The sequence below is a fragment of the Propithecus coquereli genome, unplaced genomic scaffold, assembly GCF_000956105.1.
Source record: "Propithecus coquereli isolate 6110/MARCELLA unplaced genomic scaffold, Pcoq_1.0 Scaffold422, whole genome shotgun sequence".
NCBI classification, from domain to species: domain Eukaryota; kingdom Metazoa; phylum Chordata; class Mammalia; order Primates; family Indriidae; genus Propithecus; species Propithecus coquereli.
The window spans coordinates 947,115-969,998 of NW_012149975.1; the positions used below are offsets into that span (position 1 = coordinate 947,115).

A 22,884-nucleotide genomic window follows, 5' to 3' on the forward strand; every position below is an offset into this window, starting at 1 on the left:
AGTGCCAGATTGGTTTTCCTGAAAAACAGCTCTGACTAGTATTTCTACTCTCCCTTCAATAGTTCCATATTAGTGACAGAATAAAATCAAATCCATAGCCTGGCATTCAAGGCTTTCCACCATCTGACCTGACATCCTATGATCCCCCCTCCCAGCACCCTGTGCTCCAGTCTCAGTGGACTTCCCCTTGATACTCTGCCTCTGTACAAGTTGTTCCTTGATCCCAGAATTCCCTACTTCCCTGCTATTGTTGTGTTATCAAGCTCCACCCCATCCTTTAAGGCTCAAACATCATCTCATCCTGGATGCCCTCTGACTCCTAGCCACCCAGCCCTCCACAAGCTGAAAAACTCGCTCCCCTCTGAGTTCACATAGATAGCACCACTTTCTTGGTTAACTACCACTTTCTGTCTTGTATCATAATTGTTTACATAGGATTCATTCTCCCTACTAGATCATATGCTCACTCAAGATAAGATCTGTGTTTGATTCTCCACTGTATTCTGCAGACTACCTATTAATACTACAGTATCTTGTATATAATAAATATAGGTTGAGTATCCCTTATCCAAAATGCTTGGGACCAGAAGTGTTTTGGATTTTAGATTTTTGGGGATTTTGGAATATTTACATTATACTGATTGAGCATCTCAAATCTGAAAATCCAAAATACGAAATGCTCTGATGAGCATTTCCTCTGAGTGTCATGTCAGCGTTCAAAAAGTTTCAGACTGTGGAGCATTTCGGATTTTGGATGCTCAATCTGTATGCAGAAATATTTGCTCAGTGAATGAATGGATACAGGTTAGCCTGGATCTGAATCTCAGGGCATACTGATGTTCATAAAGTGATTGTGACAGGCTCTGTCCACAGGGCCTTCTATGTTCTCCTAAGGATGCTTCCCATTGGCTTATCTAAAGCCTTGCTGAATGGGCCCATGATTGGGGCTTCATCACTAAAGCTTATTCAACTTCATTAAATCTGTTCTCTTCTCATTAGAACCAGGCAGCCCCCAACCTCCCTCGGGCTCACAGATGTCCCTGGCTCTGGGCTCACTTCCCTATTCCTCAGTGAGCAGAACTGGAAAATTCTGGTTGCTGGGCAATTTTACATAAAAGAAATAACAAAAATACCATATCGCAATATGTATTTCTCTCTGAGAATAGCAATATTACTTTATGTTGCTTATAGTAGTCTAAGAACACTGGCAAGCATTTGGACAATGACATTTGGTAGAAATGATAATAAAATGAACATATAATTCATCTTTTACCAATGAACTTTTTAACTCAGAAATGTACTTTTTGGTCAAAGAAAGAAGTGGTCTGTAACTAGATGAAAAGAGGTTATAGCCTAGATAATTCCATTCCAAACAGCTGTAGAGAAAAACACTTGAAGAGTAGACATACCTGGAGTTTCAACTGCATCCTGCTTTTTGGTTGTTCCCTTTGTGTTAATTTCACAACTTACATGATAAAAAGTGAAAAGCAAATGATGTTTCTGATGCAGGTAAATGGGGAGCTCAATTTTAATCTGAAATAACAGCAAAATTAAACATGGCACTTTGTTTTGTTTTAATTGTCAGGCTGAACTGTCAGACTTTTAGTGCAGTTTCATCATACTATTCCAAAACTACTTCGTAAATGACTGGTCAAGTGGTCAAATGATAGTACATATCATTTAAATATATTCCAAATGCTTTTCTTGTCAGTTTCAGTTGACAACAATATTCTGAGTTGTGAGGGCTGATTTATTACTTTTGCTCAAGAGTTCAGTCGATTCTCCTAGACTCAACTTTGCAGCAGAATTTTCTAAAACACTAGATCAAAAACCACATCCTCACAGCCCAGGGATACTTTGTAACTCAATCTGAGTCACCGAACGTAATCCATTTAAACTGTGCACTGAATTTGAAAGGGTACTTTTTTCTAAGTTGTTGCTCTCTTTTTCATGAAGAAAACTTAAGCCTTTACAAATAAATGTGCAAAAGGTCACAATGGTATTATGTTATCCACAAATCACAGTTTATATAAATTTCTCAAGAAAAACACAACTTACTCTTGAATAAAGAGATGAAAATTATCACCCATGCACATGAATTTAGTTAAAAATTAATACTTGTGACAGAGCATCTCAAGTAATTTCCTAATCAGAACCCAACTGAATGTTTGTAATGCCTCCTGGAAGGATGTAAGAGACAGATTACAGATTGAATGCATATGCCTGTACCCACACATGTACACATACAAATACTCTCTCTGTCTCTGTCGGTCAATATATAGTGAATGATTAAAAAGCATGTTCATTTCAGGTATCCTAAAAATTATGTGGATTACTTACTACATGATCAAGTTTTCTGTAGTGGCTGGTGTTGGTTATAGTGATAAATATATTAAACAACTTGGTGATAGATATCTGGCACAGTTATCATTCACACAAGGCATGGCTTTGGTATTATAACCAGTGTCTGTTGTAGGTATATTTCCCTACAGAACATGCCTATTCACAGCATCCAGACCATCTGGGTATCTAATGCTCTGCTGCACATAAATATGGGCATATTCCCTCCCTGGGTGGCAAAAATGCAAGGCACTACTATCCCTCTCTCCTACCCCCGTGAAACTAGGGGAATTGGATTGAGAAAGAAATGAGTGAGGCCTAAAGCTGGGGTATAAGGCCTCCATACAACAGCAGGTGGACATGGGGAAATGATGACAGTCGGGGGCGGCAGGACGGTTTCAGACGAAGCCAAGAATAGAGACATGAGGACTGAGAAGCAGGAACTGCAGAGTGCTGGCCTGGGGTGCCCATCCAGGTTCCATGAAGACACGTAGGAATCAAAAGCAGTCTATGGATTTGGATGCGCCAAATACATACAGACCAGGAGAGGCTGTGACAGAGACACAGTGAGACATGCTGGGAAGGACACAGAGATGAAGAGGTCGAGGAGGAGGAAGGAAAGAGAGGCAGAGACAGGGTCAGAAAGGCAGCCTCAGGAGGGAGCACAGAGACCAGGACACCACACCACTCCCCTTTATCTGCTTTGCACCCAGGTGTGTAGGGCAGCCAGTGGGATTCTGGTGGCCCAGCTGTGCGACTGTGTCTCTTCAAGTATTGCACTTACAGAAAGGCTGCACCCTACCACATAAAACCACAAGGAGAAAGATCTGGAAGGGCCTTCAGAAAATCTCTTCTGAATTTCTTATTTGAAAGCTGAGGAGATGGAGGCTCAGAGAGAGGAAGTTACTTACTCATTGTCACCGAGCCAGCATCGTCAAAGCGACAAGGGCTAGAGTCCTAGCTCCACTCTGGTATTTGTTTCCTACGTTATTATCTCAAGTCAAAGAGTCCCTTAAATTTGTGGGCATATCTTCCACTGTCATCAAAGGGCACCGAGCAGGCTGCAGCCCTTTGTTTTTGATGTGACATTTTCTACTTTCATGGAACAAAACGTTCAAGGATTGAAAGTGCAGATAAAAAGATGGAAATGATTCAAAGAGAAAAAGAATAGCAACTGCTGCATTTTATAAATGGCAGAACGGTATGTTTTTACCTCATCATAGAACTCTGGATTTTGGTTGTGATGCGAGACAACAGCATAAGCATTTGTGGTAAAAACAGATCCTGCAGGTTTTCCGTAAATACACTGCAAAAGGAGGAAACAGAGTCACCACTCTACATGCAGGTCTTTAAATCTGATGCTATGGAACCACATACAGTTAGAGGCATCTGTGACCACAGGGCCACGGCCAAGCCCACCTGGCTCTCACCATGAGCCTGTAAATTCCAAATCATTTACACAGTCACTCCAACACCACTTCAGACAACGCCTAACTTGGCTGTATGGATGCTTTTGAATTTCTGGCCATCAAAGAAATGTAATTCCAAACTAGTTGACTATAAGAACCTACACACTTCTAACCGTCTGGAAGAAAAACATTCTCAAACCAGGCCCGTAAAGTGCACATCTCTCATGCTACTTGTGTTTCTTAATATGAGAGGCCCCCTCAGCCAGTCAGCAACATTTGTTGAATGCTCATTGTGCAGCGGGCAAGTGAAGAGTTGTGTTTTTTTTTAAAAAAAAAGTTAGCAGACACATTCCTAGCCTAAAGGAATTAAAAACTAAATGTCTATTAAGCTACAGACAAGCTTACTGTTCTCTCACATTTTTAAATGTGGTACTTTATGAGCCACTTTTATAAAAATCACTGGCTTTCTGTTATACCAATAAAATAAATGGTAAAGCTTTCTATGGTTCCATGGAAAGATCTGATTTCATTTTTAGTGTGAGTTTTTCACTTCCATGGGCCTAATAAGCTCAAGGATGAATATGGAGTCAGCATGCCAACATACTAATTGCCTCACTCTGTTACTTCAGAGCGAGCCTCCAGACCAGCTAAGAAATGAAACTGAGAGTCCATGTGAGTGAATATCCATCTCTTCTTAAATATGGTTATGAAGGCAATTTGCAAGAACTGTTGGGAGGTAATCTAAGACTCTTGGGGTATACAAAAGGATATTTCATGGAGGGGAAGGAACAGTTGTTCTCATCTCCACCGAAGGGAGAACCAGAGAAAATATACTGAATTTGAGCCAGCTAATCTTTAATTTAAGTTTCTCTGTGGGGGAAAAAAAATATCGTTTCAAAGGTAGGGGCTGTTAAACATTCAATGACTTAGGGGAATTCCAGCCTCTTTCCCGAGGTGGTTTCAGTGTAAGACTAAGCATCCGTCTAATTTAGGCTCAAGCTAGAGAAGTGAGGAACCAGATAAGCACGTCATGATGCCTAGATGTTCTCTGACTTCTCTTCCAGGTCTCTGATTAATGGGTTAAAGGGCAAAAAGCAAAAACCAGCTGAAAAGAGTAAAAATGGAAAGGCACTGTGATGTGACAGGTATTTATGGATTGCTGCACCAGATAAGACTGGGATTCTGCTTTTCGTAGATCACAAACCCAAATTTGGAGGCACCATTTCGCCAGTCATGGAGCAGAAGTCATATCTCAGATCAAAACAGACATGCTGTGCTTCTGTCAGCTCAAAGCCTATTCAGGTTTCAAGGAGAAAGGAGCTTATAATCCTCTGATGGTACCATTATAAGCTATCAGGTCATAAGAAAATGACCTTGTGATTGGGCATTAGAAGCAACTCAAAATCAAAGTGGAGCAAAAGCCATACCTGGTATATGAAGCTCACCCATTTTTAAAGCTATACATGCTCCTACCTTATTTTGCTATTTATTACTATTTAAACTAACCCTTATAGTTAATGTGTAAGAGTAGAAGAAAACATTAGTCTGGTATAGTACATTTTCTTTTTGATGTTTAAACAAATTAAACTTAGAACATGAGACAACCAGGAACCAAAATCTCCATCTCTGCTTATCAGTATCCTAAACAAACCTTTAGAGAACTGGCGTCACTTTCATCTGAATCCCGGAATTCCACACAGACTGCAATGTTCCTCGCCTAGAATGATTAATCGTACAAAATGAGTCACACGATTAGAAGATTATAAATAATATTTTCTACTCCCAAAATGTATAGTTCATACTATTTACCTTGGCAAATGTTTTCTGGCTATCGTATTTCAATTGCAAGGGATATACATACAGATGGTTTTTGTAAATAGTAAATGGATAACAATATTTTGTCATTTCTGGAACAAACTCTTCAACCTCCACAGTAATATTTTGACAATTCTTTTCAAAAGGCTTCAAGGGCACATATGAAGAAGTAATACAATCTATAGTGGGGAAAAAACAGGCAAAGATCATACAATTTAACAATCATTAGCACATTCTTACATTTATATAAATATACATGGATTGTGTTCTCAAACAGTGATTTAAAAAACAGAATTCTTAGTAATTCACAAAAAGTCATACAACCACTTTAAGAACCCAAAAAGACAAGATGGAGTAGCCTGATGCTGATTTTAGTGGAACCCTTCACATCAGACGTGGATTGCTATTTCATTCTCAATGTCGAGTGATTTGCCAAATATAACACATCATAATTTTGACAAATTTAAACTCTGCGAAGAAATCCATTTCATTTTCCCTCCTGTGGCTGCAATTTAGCTTTCACTGCAAATTTTTATTGGTATCAGGGAAATAACGGTAAATTTATGCCTCCAATTAGCTCATGGCAAATCACTTTTAAAAAGTTAACTTGGTGCAGGTGCAAATTTTCACCTAAGAAATAATGGAAGCCTTTTGAAACTACAGATCTTATGATGTGTTACCAATAATAAATTCGATACTCCCAAATGTGAAAAATACTAAACCTCAGAGAAGTTTAGCAGCATATGTTACTGAAGTAGGTTATTCATATACTTAAGAGGCTCTAAGACTGCTGGTCCTCACTGCAGAGAGGTATCCACAAAGAAGGAAGACCCAGGGAGAGTTGGACCTGAGACAAGAGTATTTTTTTGTTGGATTTGTTTTTCTATTAGAGCAATACATACTTATAATAGAGTATCTGAAGGTATAGAGTAAAGATAGACAATAACAATTGATCATTCTACTACCCAGAGATAACTACTGTTAAGATTTTGGCATATTTTCTTCCAGTCTTCTTTGTATGCATGTTTTGTATAGTAATATAAAGCTCCTACTCTATGTATAGAACTTTATCTTGATTTTTAGACATTTTATCTGATGTCTTGTTCCATGAACTCATTGTAAACATCGGTTTTAATGGCTGCAATAAAGTTTCATGGTATCAGTGTACCATAATTGCCTTAACCACGCTGACAGTATTGTTTCTGGTTTTCCCCCAGTATAAATAACACTGCAAAGAACATCTTTATGCATAAACTCCTGTCTACATTTCAAATTGTTTCTTTAGGAAAGAATAATCCATTGTACTCTTAGCTATTTAAAAATGTAAATTAGATACCACTCCCCTACTTAAAATCCTTTAGTGACTTCTCACTGCACTCAAAATACAATCCAATCTTTTCAGGCATTACCATGGTCTGTACAATTCCTCGCATGACCTAATCCTTCCTACTTCATCTCCTATCTCCACTGTTCGCATCACATACTACACTACAGCCACATTGGCTTCTTTTCTGCTCATACAAACCCAGCTTGGTCCCACCTCAAGGTCTTTACAACATACATGACGCTCTCAGTATGGGATATACAGTCTCTTCAATTCCTTAGCTTAAGAGAGGCCTTCCCGGCCGGGTGCGGTGGCTCATGCCTGTAATCCTAGCACTCTGGGAGGCCGAGGCGGGCGGATTGTTTGAGCTCAGGAGTTCGAGACCAGCCTGAGCAAAAATAGAAAGAAATTAATTGGACAGCTAAAAATATATAGAAAAAAAAAATTAGCCGGGCATGGTGGCGCATGCCTGTAGTCCCAGCTACTTGGGAGGCTGAGGCAGTAGGATTGCTTGAGCCCAGGAGTGTGAGGTTGCTGTGAGCTAGGCTGATGCCACGGCACTCACTCTAGCCCGGGCAACAAAGTGAGACTCTGTCTCAAAAAAAAAAAAAAAAAAAAAGAGAGGCCTTCCCTAGGCAAGCCTTTTCGAAGCAGCTCACCCCTATTATGAGCTGAAATTACGCATTTATATTTTGCTCGTTTGCTGTCTGTCACTCCTTCTAGACTCTAAACTCTGTAAGTTTAAAGCATAGTAGGTATGCAGTGTTTATTCAATAGATACTTATTTAGCAAATGAATGGATAGAATCTCAAAATTGGAATGCCTTAGTTATGAACATCTATGGATATCTACTGCCAAACTGTACAGCTACACATGATAGGTGATGGTGCCTGGCCAAAACCTAGCCAGCATTAGAGGGTTTCACTTTAAACATTTTTGTAAATTTGACAGATAAGGAAAAGCATCTTGTTTTAATTTGCATTAGTGGCATTATTACTAAGATTGAATATTTTTCAAATATTTACCGGCCACTTCATTTTATCTCCTGCAAATTGTCTTTTGTGTCTTCTGTCCATTTTTCTCCTGGGATCTTAGATTCTTGTCCTTAGACAAGAAAAGAAATCCTCCTCCTTTTTGATCTCTTAGTTGATGACAGAAGTAAACACTTGTCCAAGGCAAAAGGCAGCAGAGACTGAGGGAGGCATGCTCACAACATCATATGTTATATACGTAACAGCATCCGATAAAAATCAACTTAATTCACTTCCTCATCTGTAACTATTCATCATGTATACTGGGTTGAAAAGTGTCCCCTGCTCCCAAAATTCACGTCCACCTGGAACCTGAGAATTTGACTTTATTTGGAAATAGGGTCTTTGCAGATGTAAGTAGGTAAGATGATGTCACACTGGATAAAGGTAGGCCCTAAATCCAATGACTGGTGTCCTTATAAGAAAACCATGTGATGACAGAGGCATTGGAGTGATGTAGCTACATGCCAACAGATGCCAAGGATAGCCAGGAGCTACTAGAAGCTAGGAAGAGGCAAGCAATAATTCTTCCCTAGAGCATTCAGGGAAAGCATAGCCCTGCCAACACCTTGATTTTGGACTTCTAGCATCCAGAACTGTAAGAGAATAAATTGCTGTTGTCTTAAGTCATCCAGTTCGTATTACTTTGTTATGGCAGCCCTAGGAAACTAATATACCATGTAAACCTCAATAAAAATACTGAAAATATAAAAACCTGAGATTCAAACATAACCCTTAAGGTTTATTTGCGATATGTGCTTACTTGATAAATCCACAGGAACACATTCTACTGTGATGTTTAGCTGCCCAGGAATAATCTGCAATTTCGTCTTTTCTGGCCTAGGTATAAAATAAGAATATTTTAGAGTTAAAAATCATTGGTTACCCTACATCCAAACTTAAAATTTTAAGCATTCTCTTTTTCCTCTATACGTGACTCACAATCATTTTAAGAAATTGATAAATTCATCTATTATTTTCATTTATTGCAGGAACACCACAAACTTACTTCTTGTATTCTGAGAGCAACTTGAGAATGTCTTCATTTGAAAGCTTGCTACTGTCTTGTTTATACAAAGGAGAAAATCTCCCATCCAGATCCAGAGAGCCTTGAGTATCTTTGAAAATGGGTCTAAAACAGTAACAGAAGCAGTTTTTTAAAAAATTCTTAAGCATTGATAAATTAAGATAAAATTAGCACTGGTGGGAATATAAAATGGCAAAACCAGTTTGGAAATAGTTCGGCAGTTTCTCATCAAGTTACTCTATGATCTTTCATTTCAACTCCTAGGCATATTTCTACGTGTTACATGAATATTCACAGATTTATTTGTTATAGCTCCAAATTAGTAATAACCCAGATATTCATCAACAAGGGAATGGATAGACAAATTGTGGTATATTCATACAATGCAAAACTACTCAAAATGAATTGCTGATGCACACAGCAATATGGATGAACCTCAAAAACACGCTGAGCACAAAAAACCAAACATAAAAGTACACACCGCACGATTCCATTTATGCGAAGGTCTAGAATAGATAAAAGTCATCTATAGTGATAGTCAGATCGGTGGTTTCCTGGGGTGGGGTGGGATTGTTGACTGGACAGAGGCATAAGGAAACTTTCTGGGGTGATAGACATATTCTATATATCTTGGCTTGGGTGGTGGTTACATGACTGTATACGTCTGTGAAAATCCAACAAGCTGGACATTTAAAATGTGTGCATTTTATCAAAGGTAAAGAATATCTCCATAAAGTTCATAAAAATTAAATTAGATCTTTAAGAAAAATTTATACAGAGAGATTACAATATACAGTTGGTCCTCTGTATCCATGGGTTCCACATCCATGGATTCAACCAACAAAGGATCATAAATATTCAAAAAAAAAAAGAATTACATCTATACTGAACATGTACATATTCAAAAAAAAAAAGAATTACATCTGTACTGAACATGTAATGTTTAGGGAACATTATTCCCTAAACAATAAAGTATAACAACTACTTATACAGCAATCTATAGATGATTTAAAGTATATAGGAGGATGTGCATAGGTTATATGCAAATACCACACCACTTTTTTATTAGGGACTTGGGCATCTGTGGATTTTGGTACCTGCAAAAGGTCCTGGGACCAATCCCCCACAGATACCATAGGATGGCTATATATGTAGAGTTTCTTATATGAATTTGAATTATTCCCTCCCCCTCTTCTTCTCCCATTTTTAAGCAGTTATTTTACTGCTAAAATGGAAAATAATATAAAGGTACCCAACACACTGGAAGCAGCTATAGTCAGAAACATAATTCCCCCTGGCAGAGCCTCTGAAGATGTGGTTATAGGCATTAACCCCATTGTTCCTACTTGTAAGCACATCTCCTTTATTTCCAGTGAACAGGGGTTTATCATGCATCTTTTAAATACTCCAGCCAAGCCTTCTGAGTGAGTTCCTGATATTGCTGACAACCAAAACAACTCAGAAGGGAAAAAATAGCATAATTCCTCATCACAACTAGGGATGAAAGCTTCTAACTTTGAAGACTTCAAAATTATTATAATTTTTCTACTGGCAAAACAGCATCAAGCAGCTACTGCTGCTGACCAAAGGGGCAGTATGCCATGGTGGTCCAGAGTGTGCTCTGAAGTCAGGCGCTCTGAGTTCTGATCCCTGCTCTGCCACATGCTGTGTGAACTTGGGCAAAGATTTGTCTTTGAATTTCTTTTTTACTTCTGTGCCTCAATTTTCTCACCTCCAAGATGGGGATAACAGCACTCACCTCTTAAGACAATATATATTAAGCACTTAGACCAGTGCCTTGACAGAATTAGCAATTAATAACTGTCAACAATAATAGCAGCAGCAATTGACTTTTCAGGCTGGGGCATTACAAGTATGCTTATATTTACAAGCCATACTTCACCTTCTATAATACCCATATAAACCAACCTCTGCTACTTTGCTATTCACCTATCTTTGGCTATTACTTTTTTACCAGATAAACAAGGACAATGGTGACTTTTCATCTACCAACAAACAATACATTTTGAGATCCTCCCAAAAAAGAAATGATTATAAATAGTGACAGATAAAAGAGTTAATTAACTTAGACTCTCCTACCCTTATGCTACTCCCCAGTACCCACTGAACATAATTGATCGAATTATTCAGAACATGATGCCCTTTCCCCAGAAGTTCCAGTGAGTTGTACAGGTTGTACTATAAACAAGCCAGTGAACCTGTACTTCAAAGGGGGCGATAAACAAGAAATATGTTTTAAATTATTGCTGCATGTAGACTTACAAAATTTGGAGAAAATAATGTAACCTACCATCAGATATGAGGTATAAATAACACACACTTTCAAATATGCTACCCCCAAAGGGTTGGCAGAATTTGTCATCAGGAAGTAAGAATATCTATTAGTTAATTACACACTTGCATTTAATGACTGCATTGTCTTTGAATTTTTAGTACATTTTCCAGAATTATTCTATGATCGTTTTTCAAAGCATAATCCCAGCCAACTCTGAAATAGTGGGCATACTGTACATAATTCACTATAATTTCTGGTTTTCTGGAAAAAAATTCCACCACTTTAGCAAATAAGTTCTGCTTTAAAATGTAGTAAAATTTAAGTGGTGTCAGTCAATCGGCAGCCTGAGTCAAAGAAAACTTCCCTAAAGCAAGACATACGAAATTATGAGAGGGTCTTTGATGCATAGCAAATTTTAAGAGAAAGAATTCTTATATCCCAATGTCCCAAGATACAATTGTTCTACCAGATATTGCTGAATGCTGGTAAGGACAACAGCCCTCAACTTCACATATGAGTGTGAATGAAAGGGTTAGGATTATATTTGTACAAACCTGGCAGCCCAGGCAAAGGGCATTCTGTATTGTCCCAGGCGGCTACACACTTGCTTAGCTGTCCTGTGCACCTTCTGGGCCGTCTAAGGTCAGAAATAAGAAGATAGGCTCATACTTGTTCAAACTACCACGGACCCACCCAGAAACATAACTTCCCCAACTTACCAACATAAAACATCAAAAATCCAGAAAAAATGTAGAAATAGCCACAAATAGAGCAACACACAGCAGCTACCCATTTTCTAAGACCAAAGTATTTCATAAATGTTTCGCATTTTCTCATTAACATAGACTTCGCCATTATATTAATAAGACAGACAAAAATAGATGGAGGGCACATTGAGCACCAAACACTTCTACAGGAAAAATCTTCAGCAGTTTTTTTTTTTGTTTTTTTTTCTGAGACAGAGTCTCACTCTGTTGCCCACGCTAGAGTGCTGTGGCGTCAGCCTCGCGCACAGCAACCTCAAACTCCTGGGCTCAAGCAATGCTCCTGTCTCAGCCTCCCAGGTAGCTAGGACTACAGGCACACACCACCATGCCTGGCTAATTTTTTCTATTTTTAGTTGTTTGGCTAATTTCTTTCTATTTATAGTAGAGACAGGGTCTCGCTCTTGCTCAGGCTGGTCTCGAACTCCAGAACTCAAGCAATCCTCCCGCCTCGGCCTCCCAGGGTGCTAGGATTACAGGAGTGAGCCACCGCGCCCGGCCAGCAGTTTTAATGTGTATTTCCTTTCACACAGCAGGCAGATGCTAACTCATTCTTGGAAGAAGTTTGTTCTGGATACAGTTGACCTTTCTACTCCCAAGATAGGGAACAAGTGAGCAAGAGTCAATGCAATTAGTGTGTGTAGGAGCTGCTGTTTGCACAGACACTGAGAGATGACAAAAGAGATAAACTGCCTATAGAGTCTGAACAGGCTGCGAAGTGCTGGCTGCATGCTTATCCCTAGGGATACAGAAGGCTAGAGGCTTTTATCTATACTGTTGAGACATTTGTCCCCCACAAATTAGTCACATCTCATCAGCATCCTCTACTTAATAAACACTATTTGGATACACAACAAAATGCCACATACAACAGATTGGCACTTTATAAATAAGCAGTAGCTGCAGTCCCACTAATGAACTGAACCACAAATCCTTTCCCTCCCTGGGCCTCAGATTTCTCATTTATACAATGAGAGGATGGGATTAGATCGATGATTTGCAAACGGTTGGATTTCATAATCCGTAAATTTGGATGGTGATATAGGGTTGCCAACTTTAATGTTGCCACTTAAGGATATTCGACAAAATAAAATAAAAAATCCCGACTATTTAATATGCCAACATTTCATGAAATAAAGATAGGCGTAACCTTTAGAAAAGGAGGAAAGGCAAAAATCTCAGAGTAAAGGGCAGCCCTTCAAATTAAATACATTTAGCTCCATGAAATGCTCACTGTGTGTTTGTCTTTTCTCATTTTATCACAGACAGGCGTAAAGCTGGGTATGGACTGGCATTTGGGAGCGACAGGACTGGATTGTCTTTACCCTCCCAGCTCTGACATTCTAGGGCTGTATGCAAGGCTGTGAGTAAGGAAAGAGTGGCTATTGCCAAGGATACCATGCCAATTAGCAGATGTTGCCTAAAAGCCTTTCGCTTTTATTCTGATAAGCAAGCAGAAATCAGATGGTCCTGTTTACTGAACGTAAATGAAAGGGGGGGAAAAACCCACTATGTCCAAGCTTTAGCATACATACTCACATAGTATACAATATTTTCAGAATATATACCATGCTTAGAGACTATGGGCCCTCCACAGTCCCCAGGAGGGGCGACTGACAATGTTATTTAAAATATTAGTAAAAGACAAAGAGTGAGATGCGCACCATCCAGGGGATGGACACGCTTGAAGCTCGGACTTGGGGGGCGGAGGGGGGGCAAGGGCAATATACATAACCTAAACATCTGTACCCCATAATATTCTGAAATAAAAAAATAAAATAAAATAAAATATTAGTAAAAGGTACATTCTACATTAAACTGAAACGTACATAAATGATCTTTACAAATTACCTTTATAGGATCTGAATTTTTGATGTAAGGTTCTGCACAGTGTGTAATGTTTCCCTGTAGCACCTTTTCAATTCTTGCAACCAGAAAAATTTCAGGATGTGGATTCGTCACTGAGAAAATTCCCTAGAAAAAAATTGCTTCCATTAGACATTTTTATGTAACCTCGTACATAAAACTATTTGGTTAGTGATTCCTAATAGGTGTTTAGTATGGAATATTGATATTCAACAAAGGATTGTGTCCAGGGTCCTAGAAATAGGTAGCACTTCTTTCATACAGTTTTCAAAGCTCCCAATGTTTCTTTCAAAATGTTATATTTTGTCACCAACTTCACATTGATTAGTCCCTGTGTTTGCAAGGTGAGTTTTTAGACCTAATTAATACGATGTGCATTGTTTGGCTTAATTGGCATGTGTCAAAATAGTGTGCATTTCTCAAGTGTAACTAGATATGCATTTTTAAATGCAGATGCATGTAACTCCAGGACAATTCACTCACGTTTAATTAATACTAACTGAAGCTAAGAAGGAAGAAAATACTTTACAGCTCTAACGTATAAATTAAATCACCCTCTAGAAAACATTCCTTTATTGCAGTCAAAGAGCTCTGGTGCTTTCAATGTAAGGACAGGAAACAGAGAATCCAAAACTCATTTTGTCCGTGTACACTTTAAGTGTACTAATGTAGATGCAACCAAAGTTACATATGTTTCCTTTGAATGGATGTGGAACAACCCTATCATCTCCTGTCCAGTTTGGCCCCTTCCAAATAAAATATCCTCTACATAGCATATTAGTTGGTTATGTCTGTTGTTTAAAGGAGCACCACACAAATGAATTTGAGTGGAAAAATCCATTACTGGGTCTCTACCAAGTTTTCTTTTTCTACTTGGTATACTACCAACTTTGTTAATAAAGAGCTTTCCAGTTTTCAAAGCATTTCAGGCACATTATCTCATTTGTTCCAGATAGAAGCCTCTGAAGGTACACAGGGCAGAACAGCAAATTGAGTGTTAAGAGGCTAGTAATTCCCCCAAAGTCAAATAGCTTGTAGGGAGCCCAGGTAATGGCTGTCTCAGCTTCGCATTCCCAAACAGCACACATGGAACAAAGTGGTTAAAAATTACTCAGCAGTCAAATTTCCTGGGTTCAGATTCTGGCTCCAGCATTTATAGGTTTAGGCCAAGTCACATTCTGAGTCTCAGGTTTCCCATCTATGAAACGGGGATGATTATAGTAATAGTGATTCCATGCACTTCTTACGTGGAATAAATGAAATAATGCATATCAGGTACCTGGTTATCACTATGGTGGCCCATCAAAGCGTCTCAAGGTCACGGAACTTGCCCTCCCGTACTGCTAGGAACATGCTGCTCAAGCTATGAGACCAGGCTGGCAGCCTGCCCGAGCCGCCCCTGCAGAAGGTATGCTGAGGAGCGTGTCTTGGGTGCAATCTTATGCTAACTGCCACATAACTATGCTAGATAGTTTTTGTGCCTTATCTCATTCAGTCTTCATAAAAACCTTCTGATGTAGGCACCAGTATATACATTTTACAGATTAAGAAATGGAGGCTCAGAGAGGTTTATGCAGCAAGTGAGTGAGTGAAGATTGTAGCTCTGGCTTCTAGACGACACAGCCCATGCTACATACTGCCCCTCAACCGTGAGGCTCATGTGTCCAACATTGCACATGATGAGGCCGGATTAGAAATAGTAATACTGATTATCACTATAGCTAACGTTTACTGAGCACCTGTTTCCCAATCCCAGTACTCTAGGCATTTCCCCACACTGATGCCAACAATGACTATTATAATTTTAAGCTTTTTGATAATTGATAAAAGCACACTGTTTTCACTTGTTTATCTGAGATCACTGTTACTGCTACTATTCCCAACTGCTATGCAGCATTGAGCAAAACCAGTGTGCCTGTCACAGTGCTGAGTGCTTTCTGGGGACAGCACACCTTATTGGAGCCTCAGAACAGCCCTTGGATGCAGGGACTGTCATTACCTCCACTTTACGGATAAGGATGCTAAGGCGTAGAGATGTCCACTTTCTAACTGACCAGGGATTCCAAAGTGGGGGGACACTCTGGGGCTGTTTTAACTTTTGTCCCATCAGTTTCTAACCCTCTCCCTGTCCGTAATATGCAGAAAGTGGCCAGAGAGCACCCAGGAATCCCATGTAGGCTGGAAGACAGGCCCTTTAGGGCTGATCCTCCTTTCGCACCAAGGAAGCATGGATTTGCCCCTGACCCCAGGGCAACTCTCACCCACTTCATGCCCCTTCCCTCGAGAAAATGGGTCAGGTCCCCTCACCCCAGTCCCCAGCACTTACAGAGCCCCTAGGACATGCCAAGGCATGTGGTGGTGTTATATACTTCAGCACTTAAATTACATTCTGTCTAATATTGTTGATTGAGTTCTTTCAAACATACCTAGGGTTCAAATCCTATCTTTGCCCCTCTAGCTATGCAATGGCAGGCAGCTTACTTAACCCCCCTGAGCTTCAGTTTCTTCATCTGTAAAACTGCAATAACTAAACCATTTCTCAAGACTATTATGATTACATGAGACACCAATAGAAAATGCTAGCACACAGGAGATATTTTTTAAATGTTGATTTTCTTCCTGACCTACATTACAAGCTGGATGACAACTGAAACCGCAATTTAAACTTCCTACATCGAACATACAGTTGAGTAGTACATTGAAATAATACAATAAATACATCATTACCTTAAAAGGACTATTTGGTATTATACAGGAAATTTTAAACACATAATTCAATAGCAGGTTGTCAAATATTTATAATATTGTATTTGCTCAATCCCTCTTTTAGAAGCATCCACTGGTGTAGTGGAATGTTCACATATGTGACAACTATAGTCCAAGTAACAAACTAAGTGGTTATAAGGGAACAAGGGACAACTTGGGGAAAAGCTACCACAGATCCCCAAAAGCATAGTAACAGCACATAGAAAGAAGTCTTCTGCTACCATTTGGTAATCTGTATGAATGGGCATAATCTCTGACCCAGAAAATCCCAATGCTTGGAATTTATTCTAAGGAGCTAACACACAAATGAGCCAAGCTGTATGCACAAGGAGGTTCAATGTAGCATCGTTTATGATATCCAAAAATTAGAAATATCCTAAGTAACTAAATCAATGGGATACCATGTTAGCCTTTAATACAAATGTGACTGATTTATAGATATTGATATGGAATGATAAACATGATATTAAATGAATACAGTAAGTATAAAAACATGAATCTGATATAATTTTTATAAGAATAAACATAATGTACCAACTTATACATTACCAAAATGTTAATAGTTATTATCTATGGGTGGTGATTTTTACTTTCTTCTTTTTTTGAGACAGAGTCTTGCTCTGTTTCCCAGGCTAGAGTGCTGTGGTGTCAGCCTAGCTCACAGCAACCTCAAACTCCTTGGCTCAAGCGATCCTCCTGCCTCAGCCTCCCGAGTAGCTGGGGCAACAGGCATGCACCACCATGCCTGGCTAATTTTTCTATATATTTTTAGTTGTCCAGCTGATTTCTTTCTATTTTTAGTAGAGACGGGGTCTTGCTCTTGCTCAGGCTGGTCTCGAACTCCTGACCCTTGAGCGATCCTCCCGCCTCGGCCTCCCAGAGTGCTAGGATTACAGGCGTGAGCCACCGCGCCCAGCCTTCTTTTTTTTTTTTTTTTAAAAGACAAACTTCAGTAAGCTTTTATTCAGTCTTCCAATTTCCCACAGCTGGGGAAGGCAGGGGTCAGGAGCTTTACTAATCCTTGTCTCTATTCTAAATTAATTATAATATCTCCATAATTGGATATAATTTAATTTCAATTATACAAACACTGTTCAATAAAATCTGGAATACCTTCCGTATCAATATAACTAAGCACAAAAAGTATAAAAATGTATCTACTTTCTTCTTTATATTTCTTATAATATCTCCATAATTGGATATAATTTAATTTCAATTATACAAACACTGTTCAATAAAATCTGGAATACCTTCCGTAACAATATAACTAAGCACAAAAAGTATAAAAATGTATCTACTTTCTTCTTTATATTTCTTATATTGTTTTAATTTTCTACATAACAATGTATTTATCTTTATAATCAGAAAAAAGGGAACATTTTTATTGTGGAAAAAATAAATCTCCTTACAATGTGAGCAGTTTTGTTCATATGCCTCTTCCCACTTTAATTCTATGCCATGTTCTCATTTCCTTTGAGCTACAAAAGTCTAGAGGGCAGACCATCAATTCTGCTCCACCTAACCTCTTACGGCCTCCAGTCTGGTCAGAGGTCAGAATGCCAAGGAACTGTTAGCATCTTTCTATAGGGGATTCTCTGCACCAGACAAGACAGAAGAGAGCAGCAGTACAGCTGTGACACAAGCCGTTCCCTCCCGCTGCTTTTCAAGCAGAACCCTTTGTATAAACAGCCCATATGGTCCATTGAAACAACCTACTCATAATGGACCTGAGAATTAGGGGCAAGAGAGTTAATGCACAATTTTTCTTCAAAAAACCCAAACCTTTTGGGCACCGATTGCCTCACTCAGAAGTATGCGCGAATGTGCATGTGTGGGGTGTGTCTGCATTCTATCTCACAAAATACTTCCTTTCAGTCTCACATCCTGGTCTCATTAAAAATATTACTTTGCCAACGTGTTACTAGCATGTTCAGTAGTTTCCATTTTTCCCCTCCAACTTCAGTCACCAGAAAAAGACGGACCTTACAAGAGATGGAATGCCATGAAAATGCTGGCCTGAAACCATGAAATAACACAAGGACATTGCTGATTCTTATTCTGAATGTGCTATCAAGGCTAAAGATCATTCGGTTACCTGTTTTATGCAGCGTAACTGAGACTCAGCAATTCCATGAATGAAAGCCTCGGATGAAGGGCCCTTTGGGTTGCCGTCACTGGCGAGTTGTGCTGACGTGCCCCACAGCATTTCACGGACAGATGGGGGATTCAGATCTATGTGAAAGTCAGCTGAAATCTTACAATTGTTCTTTACATCAAATAAGGCTAGATTGATAAAAAAGGGCTCAACCTGGGAATGAAAACAATTACATTTTAAAACTAAGACTTCTGGGTGGCATGGGGAATAAGGACGCAATTACAAAATAACATTTTTGATTCCCCAAGTTTCTGTGATTGCGGCTCCTTTCTGAATTCAGTATTTAGCTAAATTGTATTATGGCTCATCTGCATAGAAGAGCGAGCATTCCAAAACAACAGACTTCATCAATCTTTAACTTTCATCAGGTGTAAATGATTTCACAATTTATAAATTAAAAAAATAGACAAGTTGAAATCAAAAGCTACATTTAAAGAACATGTTCTATGATTAAAACTCAATTCTCTACACATTTACTGAAATTACCTAAAAAATAATGCCAATAGTATAGGGTAGAAACAAATCTTCTCTTCTCTCATGTTACAATTTACTGGACTATACATTTCACAAGAGCTAATATCAGTCAACATCAAATTACTTGACAAAAGCTTTGCCCCATCAGCAATTTTGGAAGACACGATTCCTCTCTACAGATGGCATTTGAAAGCTGGTCACAAAGAGAAATTTCATGCCAGATGGCATAAAGATTAACCCTTTACACACAGAGAAGTCTGCTAGTACATTTCAGCTACTTCGTAAGGGAATCAATCATTACTGTTGATATTTATAACAGACAAAACTAGAACCAAGAAATAAAGATGAACATAAAATATAGTCTCTTTGAGGGTTTTACATTTATAGTTTCAAGTATTCTGAGCAACTCAAATGATCCATGACAGCTAATAATTAGAATTTTCTCTGCAGACCAAAGTGAATCTCATTCTATAGAACAGTGAGTGAGCACAGCAGACTGCACAGCATCTGTATCCCAGCATGGCTTCGGTGATCCTTACTCACTGCTATGAACAATTTCACAGAAGAAATCATATTCTCTGGTAGAATGCACAAATTTGAGGATTTTCTAGGTTTGGGGAACATGTCCCTCTTGAATGTCAAGAGACTATTCTATCTGCTATTCTGAGTAAGTAAGACTTTCATGAATCCTCTTCAAGAGGAGAATATATTCATATTTTGACAAAAGAAAGAGATGTATGAAATCCTTCCATGTCTAATTTATCATAATATGTAGCAAGTGAACTTTCATACAGTACATTGGTTCTCAGCCATAAAAAAGAAAGGCATTCCTTTAATGTGCTGAATCAAGGGAGGTAGAAGGAAAAGTCATACGTACATTTGTGGGCGGTCCTTTTGCATTGTCGCCAATTTGACCCAAGATATTGAAAGTTAAATCGTGGCAATTTACCAAGAAACGCTTGTTGCACTTTTCTTCAAATGGCTTTATGTCAGGTTCAATTCCCGAAAAGTCCAACCTCTACAAAACAGATAGTGTGAATCATTTTCCAAAAAAAGATAGGCTTCATAGTAATATAGATTAATACAAATTCCCATTAATGTAGTAAAAATGGCAAGATCCAACAGTTCTCTGTCCATTCCTCATTTGAACTCTTTTTATTTTTTCATTCGTCATGCCTTTGTGGAGCTTTTACACTGAGGTTAAACACTGGTGGAGAAATCCTGGAGGGAGACGATGAGACTCTGATCTAAGACAAAGGAGAAGCCACAATCTGTCCTATTGCCTACAAAACCCTACATGCCAGGCAGCACTCATGGCCTCCTCTCACCCCCTGACCTCGTCTCCTACCACTCTTGCCTCTTCCACCCTGTTCCAGCCACACTGGCTTCCTTGGTTATTTTTCCAGCACACCAAGTATACTCCCAACCCAGGGCCTTTGCACTTACTGTTCTATCCAGAAATCTCTTCCCCCAGACAGCAGCATGGCTTGCTCCCTCATTTCATACAAGTCTCTGATCAAATGGCACTTCCACAGAGAGTCCTTCTCTAACTCCCTATAGAAAACTGCACACTCCCTGACAGTCTATATGCCCTCTCTCTTACTTATCTTTCTAATATCACTTTTTATATTTATTTATGGTTTATTGCTTGTCTTCCCTGAAAAATATATGCTCCAGGATAGTAGAAATTTTGTTTTCTTTATGAGCTGTACAGGAAGGAAGATGGATAGGAATGGGTATGGGAGGCATTAAGAATAACACAAGGGTCTCTAACTTGGGAGATTCAATACATAGTGATGTTATGAACTTGGTCATGAACTACAAAATGAATGACAGATGTGGGGGAAGGTCCAGGAGAAATGATGAGTCCAGTTAGTAGGTGGTTGGAAAAACAGAAGAGGCCTGAGTTGGAGATCTGGATTCAGAAGCAAGCAGCATCTAGGTTGAGAGGCGGACAAGGCTGGAACCCCGGGGACCACCTACGTTTAAATGATGAATAGAGGAAGAGGCATCTGCTTAGGAAACTGATAAACACTGAGCTCAGCTTCTAACAGAGCTGGGGGATGTACTCTGGCTGCCACAGAGATATATTTTTAAAAATTATTGGCATTTTAAAATAAGAACGAGTTTTTTAAAAAAAGATACTGGGAGTCCAGGAATTCCTCTTATTGGGGGAGGAATCTGTCCCTCCTCAAAGAAAACTCCTAAAAGCCTTCGCAGCTCACAAGGCTCGGGCAATCTAAGTTCATTTGTTCATTCTGAATATCTGAACATTCTATTCACAAAGGGGAAGAAAAGTGTAGATTGCGGGACAATTTACCAGACTTTCATGAAGGCCATAGACGTGGTAGGCAGAAAAAGACTGGGTGAATCTGAGCAGAATACACTGCCAGTATGGAAAACTCAAGCCAAGAAACACAAGAATGTTTCTCAATTACTTAAGTAATTCAAGCCAAAACAGGTATAGTGCCTGAAGAACTTTGGATAATTAATAGCTGTTCTAACCAAGTCTGTATTGCTGACAAAATCCTCCTTAAAGGGGCCTAATGTATAACATTTGTACCTGAAAGCATGATTTTTTTCCCTTTGAATCTATTTATCTACAAAGGAATACAAATGTGTGGGACTAGACAGCTCCCTCTTGAACACTTATCTATCCATGCAGCCAGCAGAGGCGAGTCATTGCCATGGAGATCAATTCTCATTTCCGCACATTTATCTGCCCTCCTTTCTGTCTTACTCAGACAGTGGAATGTGAAGAGAACTGGACCAAACCACCCCAGCCCCCAAATCCTTTCCCTTCTGAGGCCTGTGAGGGCAATGATGGGACATATGGCCTTCTTCAGAAGTTCAAAGTTTCAGCCATCCCCTTTAGTTGGCCAGCATTTCTTCATTCTCTAAGGTCGTGTCTCTACGCGCTGAACCGTGACCAAAAGAGAAGGCTAAAATGACAAGATGGCACTTCACCTAGAAAAGGTACTCGACATACAACATGGTTTCTCTGTGGCAAAACTGCCCTCCATAATCAACATTAAATTCAGTTTTTTGTTGTCTTTGAAGTTTCACGACAACTGTGAATTTCTCTCTCACTGTAGCTCACTGATAAATAACTCAAACATAAAATCGGTTTAGTTTTATGACCACAAAAACACTATACCACAATTTTTTAAAGATACTGGATTTAGTTTCAACCACAGTCAATTGGCTCCTTTGTATACAATGAAAGAGCCTGACATGTCCAATTAGAGCCCCATTATGGGCAGGGGGTGCTGGGGGCATGGATCAAAGGCTCAGACAAGCTTCGAACAAGTACATTTCTGAATGAATGTCTTAGAACTAACATTCCTGAGCCTTGCTATACTCCTACTTTAAAAAAAAAATCACATAACTTAAACTAAAGCAATATAATGCTGGAGGGGAAAAAAGGGAAATATTTTTAAAAATCAACTTTCCCCAAATAATTTCATCTTCTTATGGGATATTTTTATTGAAGGAAAAAATGTATGCATTATTTATAGACTCTAACTTTTTCCATGTGAAACTGAATAAAATGTTTTTTTATTTCAGGATATTATGAGGGTACAAACATTTTGGTTACATGTAATAAAAATTTTTAA

The 22,884-nt window shown here is 39.0% G+C and overlaps 1 protein-coding gene across 2 annotated transcripts in view; it reads right to left on the minus strand.

Annotated features, from left to right (window-relative positions):
* DOCK11 (dedicator of cytokinesis 11) overlaps nt 1–22,884 on the minus strand; it is a 199,102-nt gene that overhangs the window by 104,877 nt on the left and 71,341 nt on the right. For both annotated transcript variants that reach the window (XM_012653550.1, XM_012653552.1), the window contains 10 exons: nt 20,145–20,285; nt 18,734–18,946; nt 13,858–13,980; nt 11,797–11,879; nt 8,929–9,051; nt 8,683–8,759; nt 5,559–5,743; nt 5,401–5,466; nt 3,554–3,646; nt 1,410–1,533 (listed from right to left, as the gene is read on the minus strand). In XM_012653550.1, the coding sequence (XP_012509004.1) occupies nt 1,410–1,533; nt 3,554–3,646; nt 5,401–5,466; nt 5,559–5,743; nt 8,683–8,759; nt 8,929–9,051; nt 11,797–11,879; nt 13,858–13,980; nt 18,734–18,946; nt 20,145–20,285 (1,228 nt within the window). The remainder of the gene's footprint in view (nt 1–1,409; nt 1,534–3,553; nt 3,647–5,400; nt 5,467–5,558; nt 5,744–8,682; nt 8,760–8,928; nt 9,052–11,796; nt 11,880–13,857; nt 13,981–18,733; nt 18,947–20,144; nt 20,286–22,884) is intronic.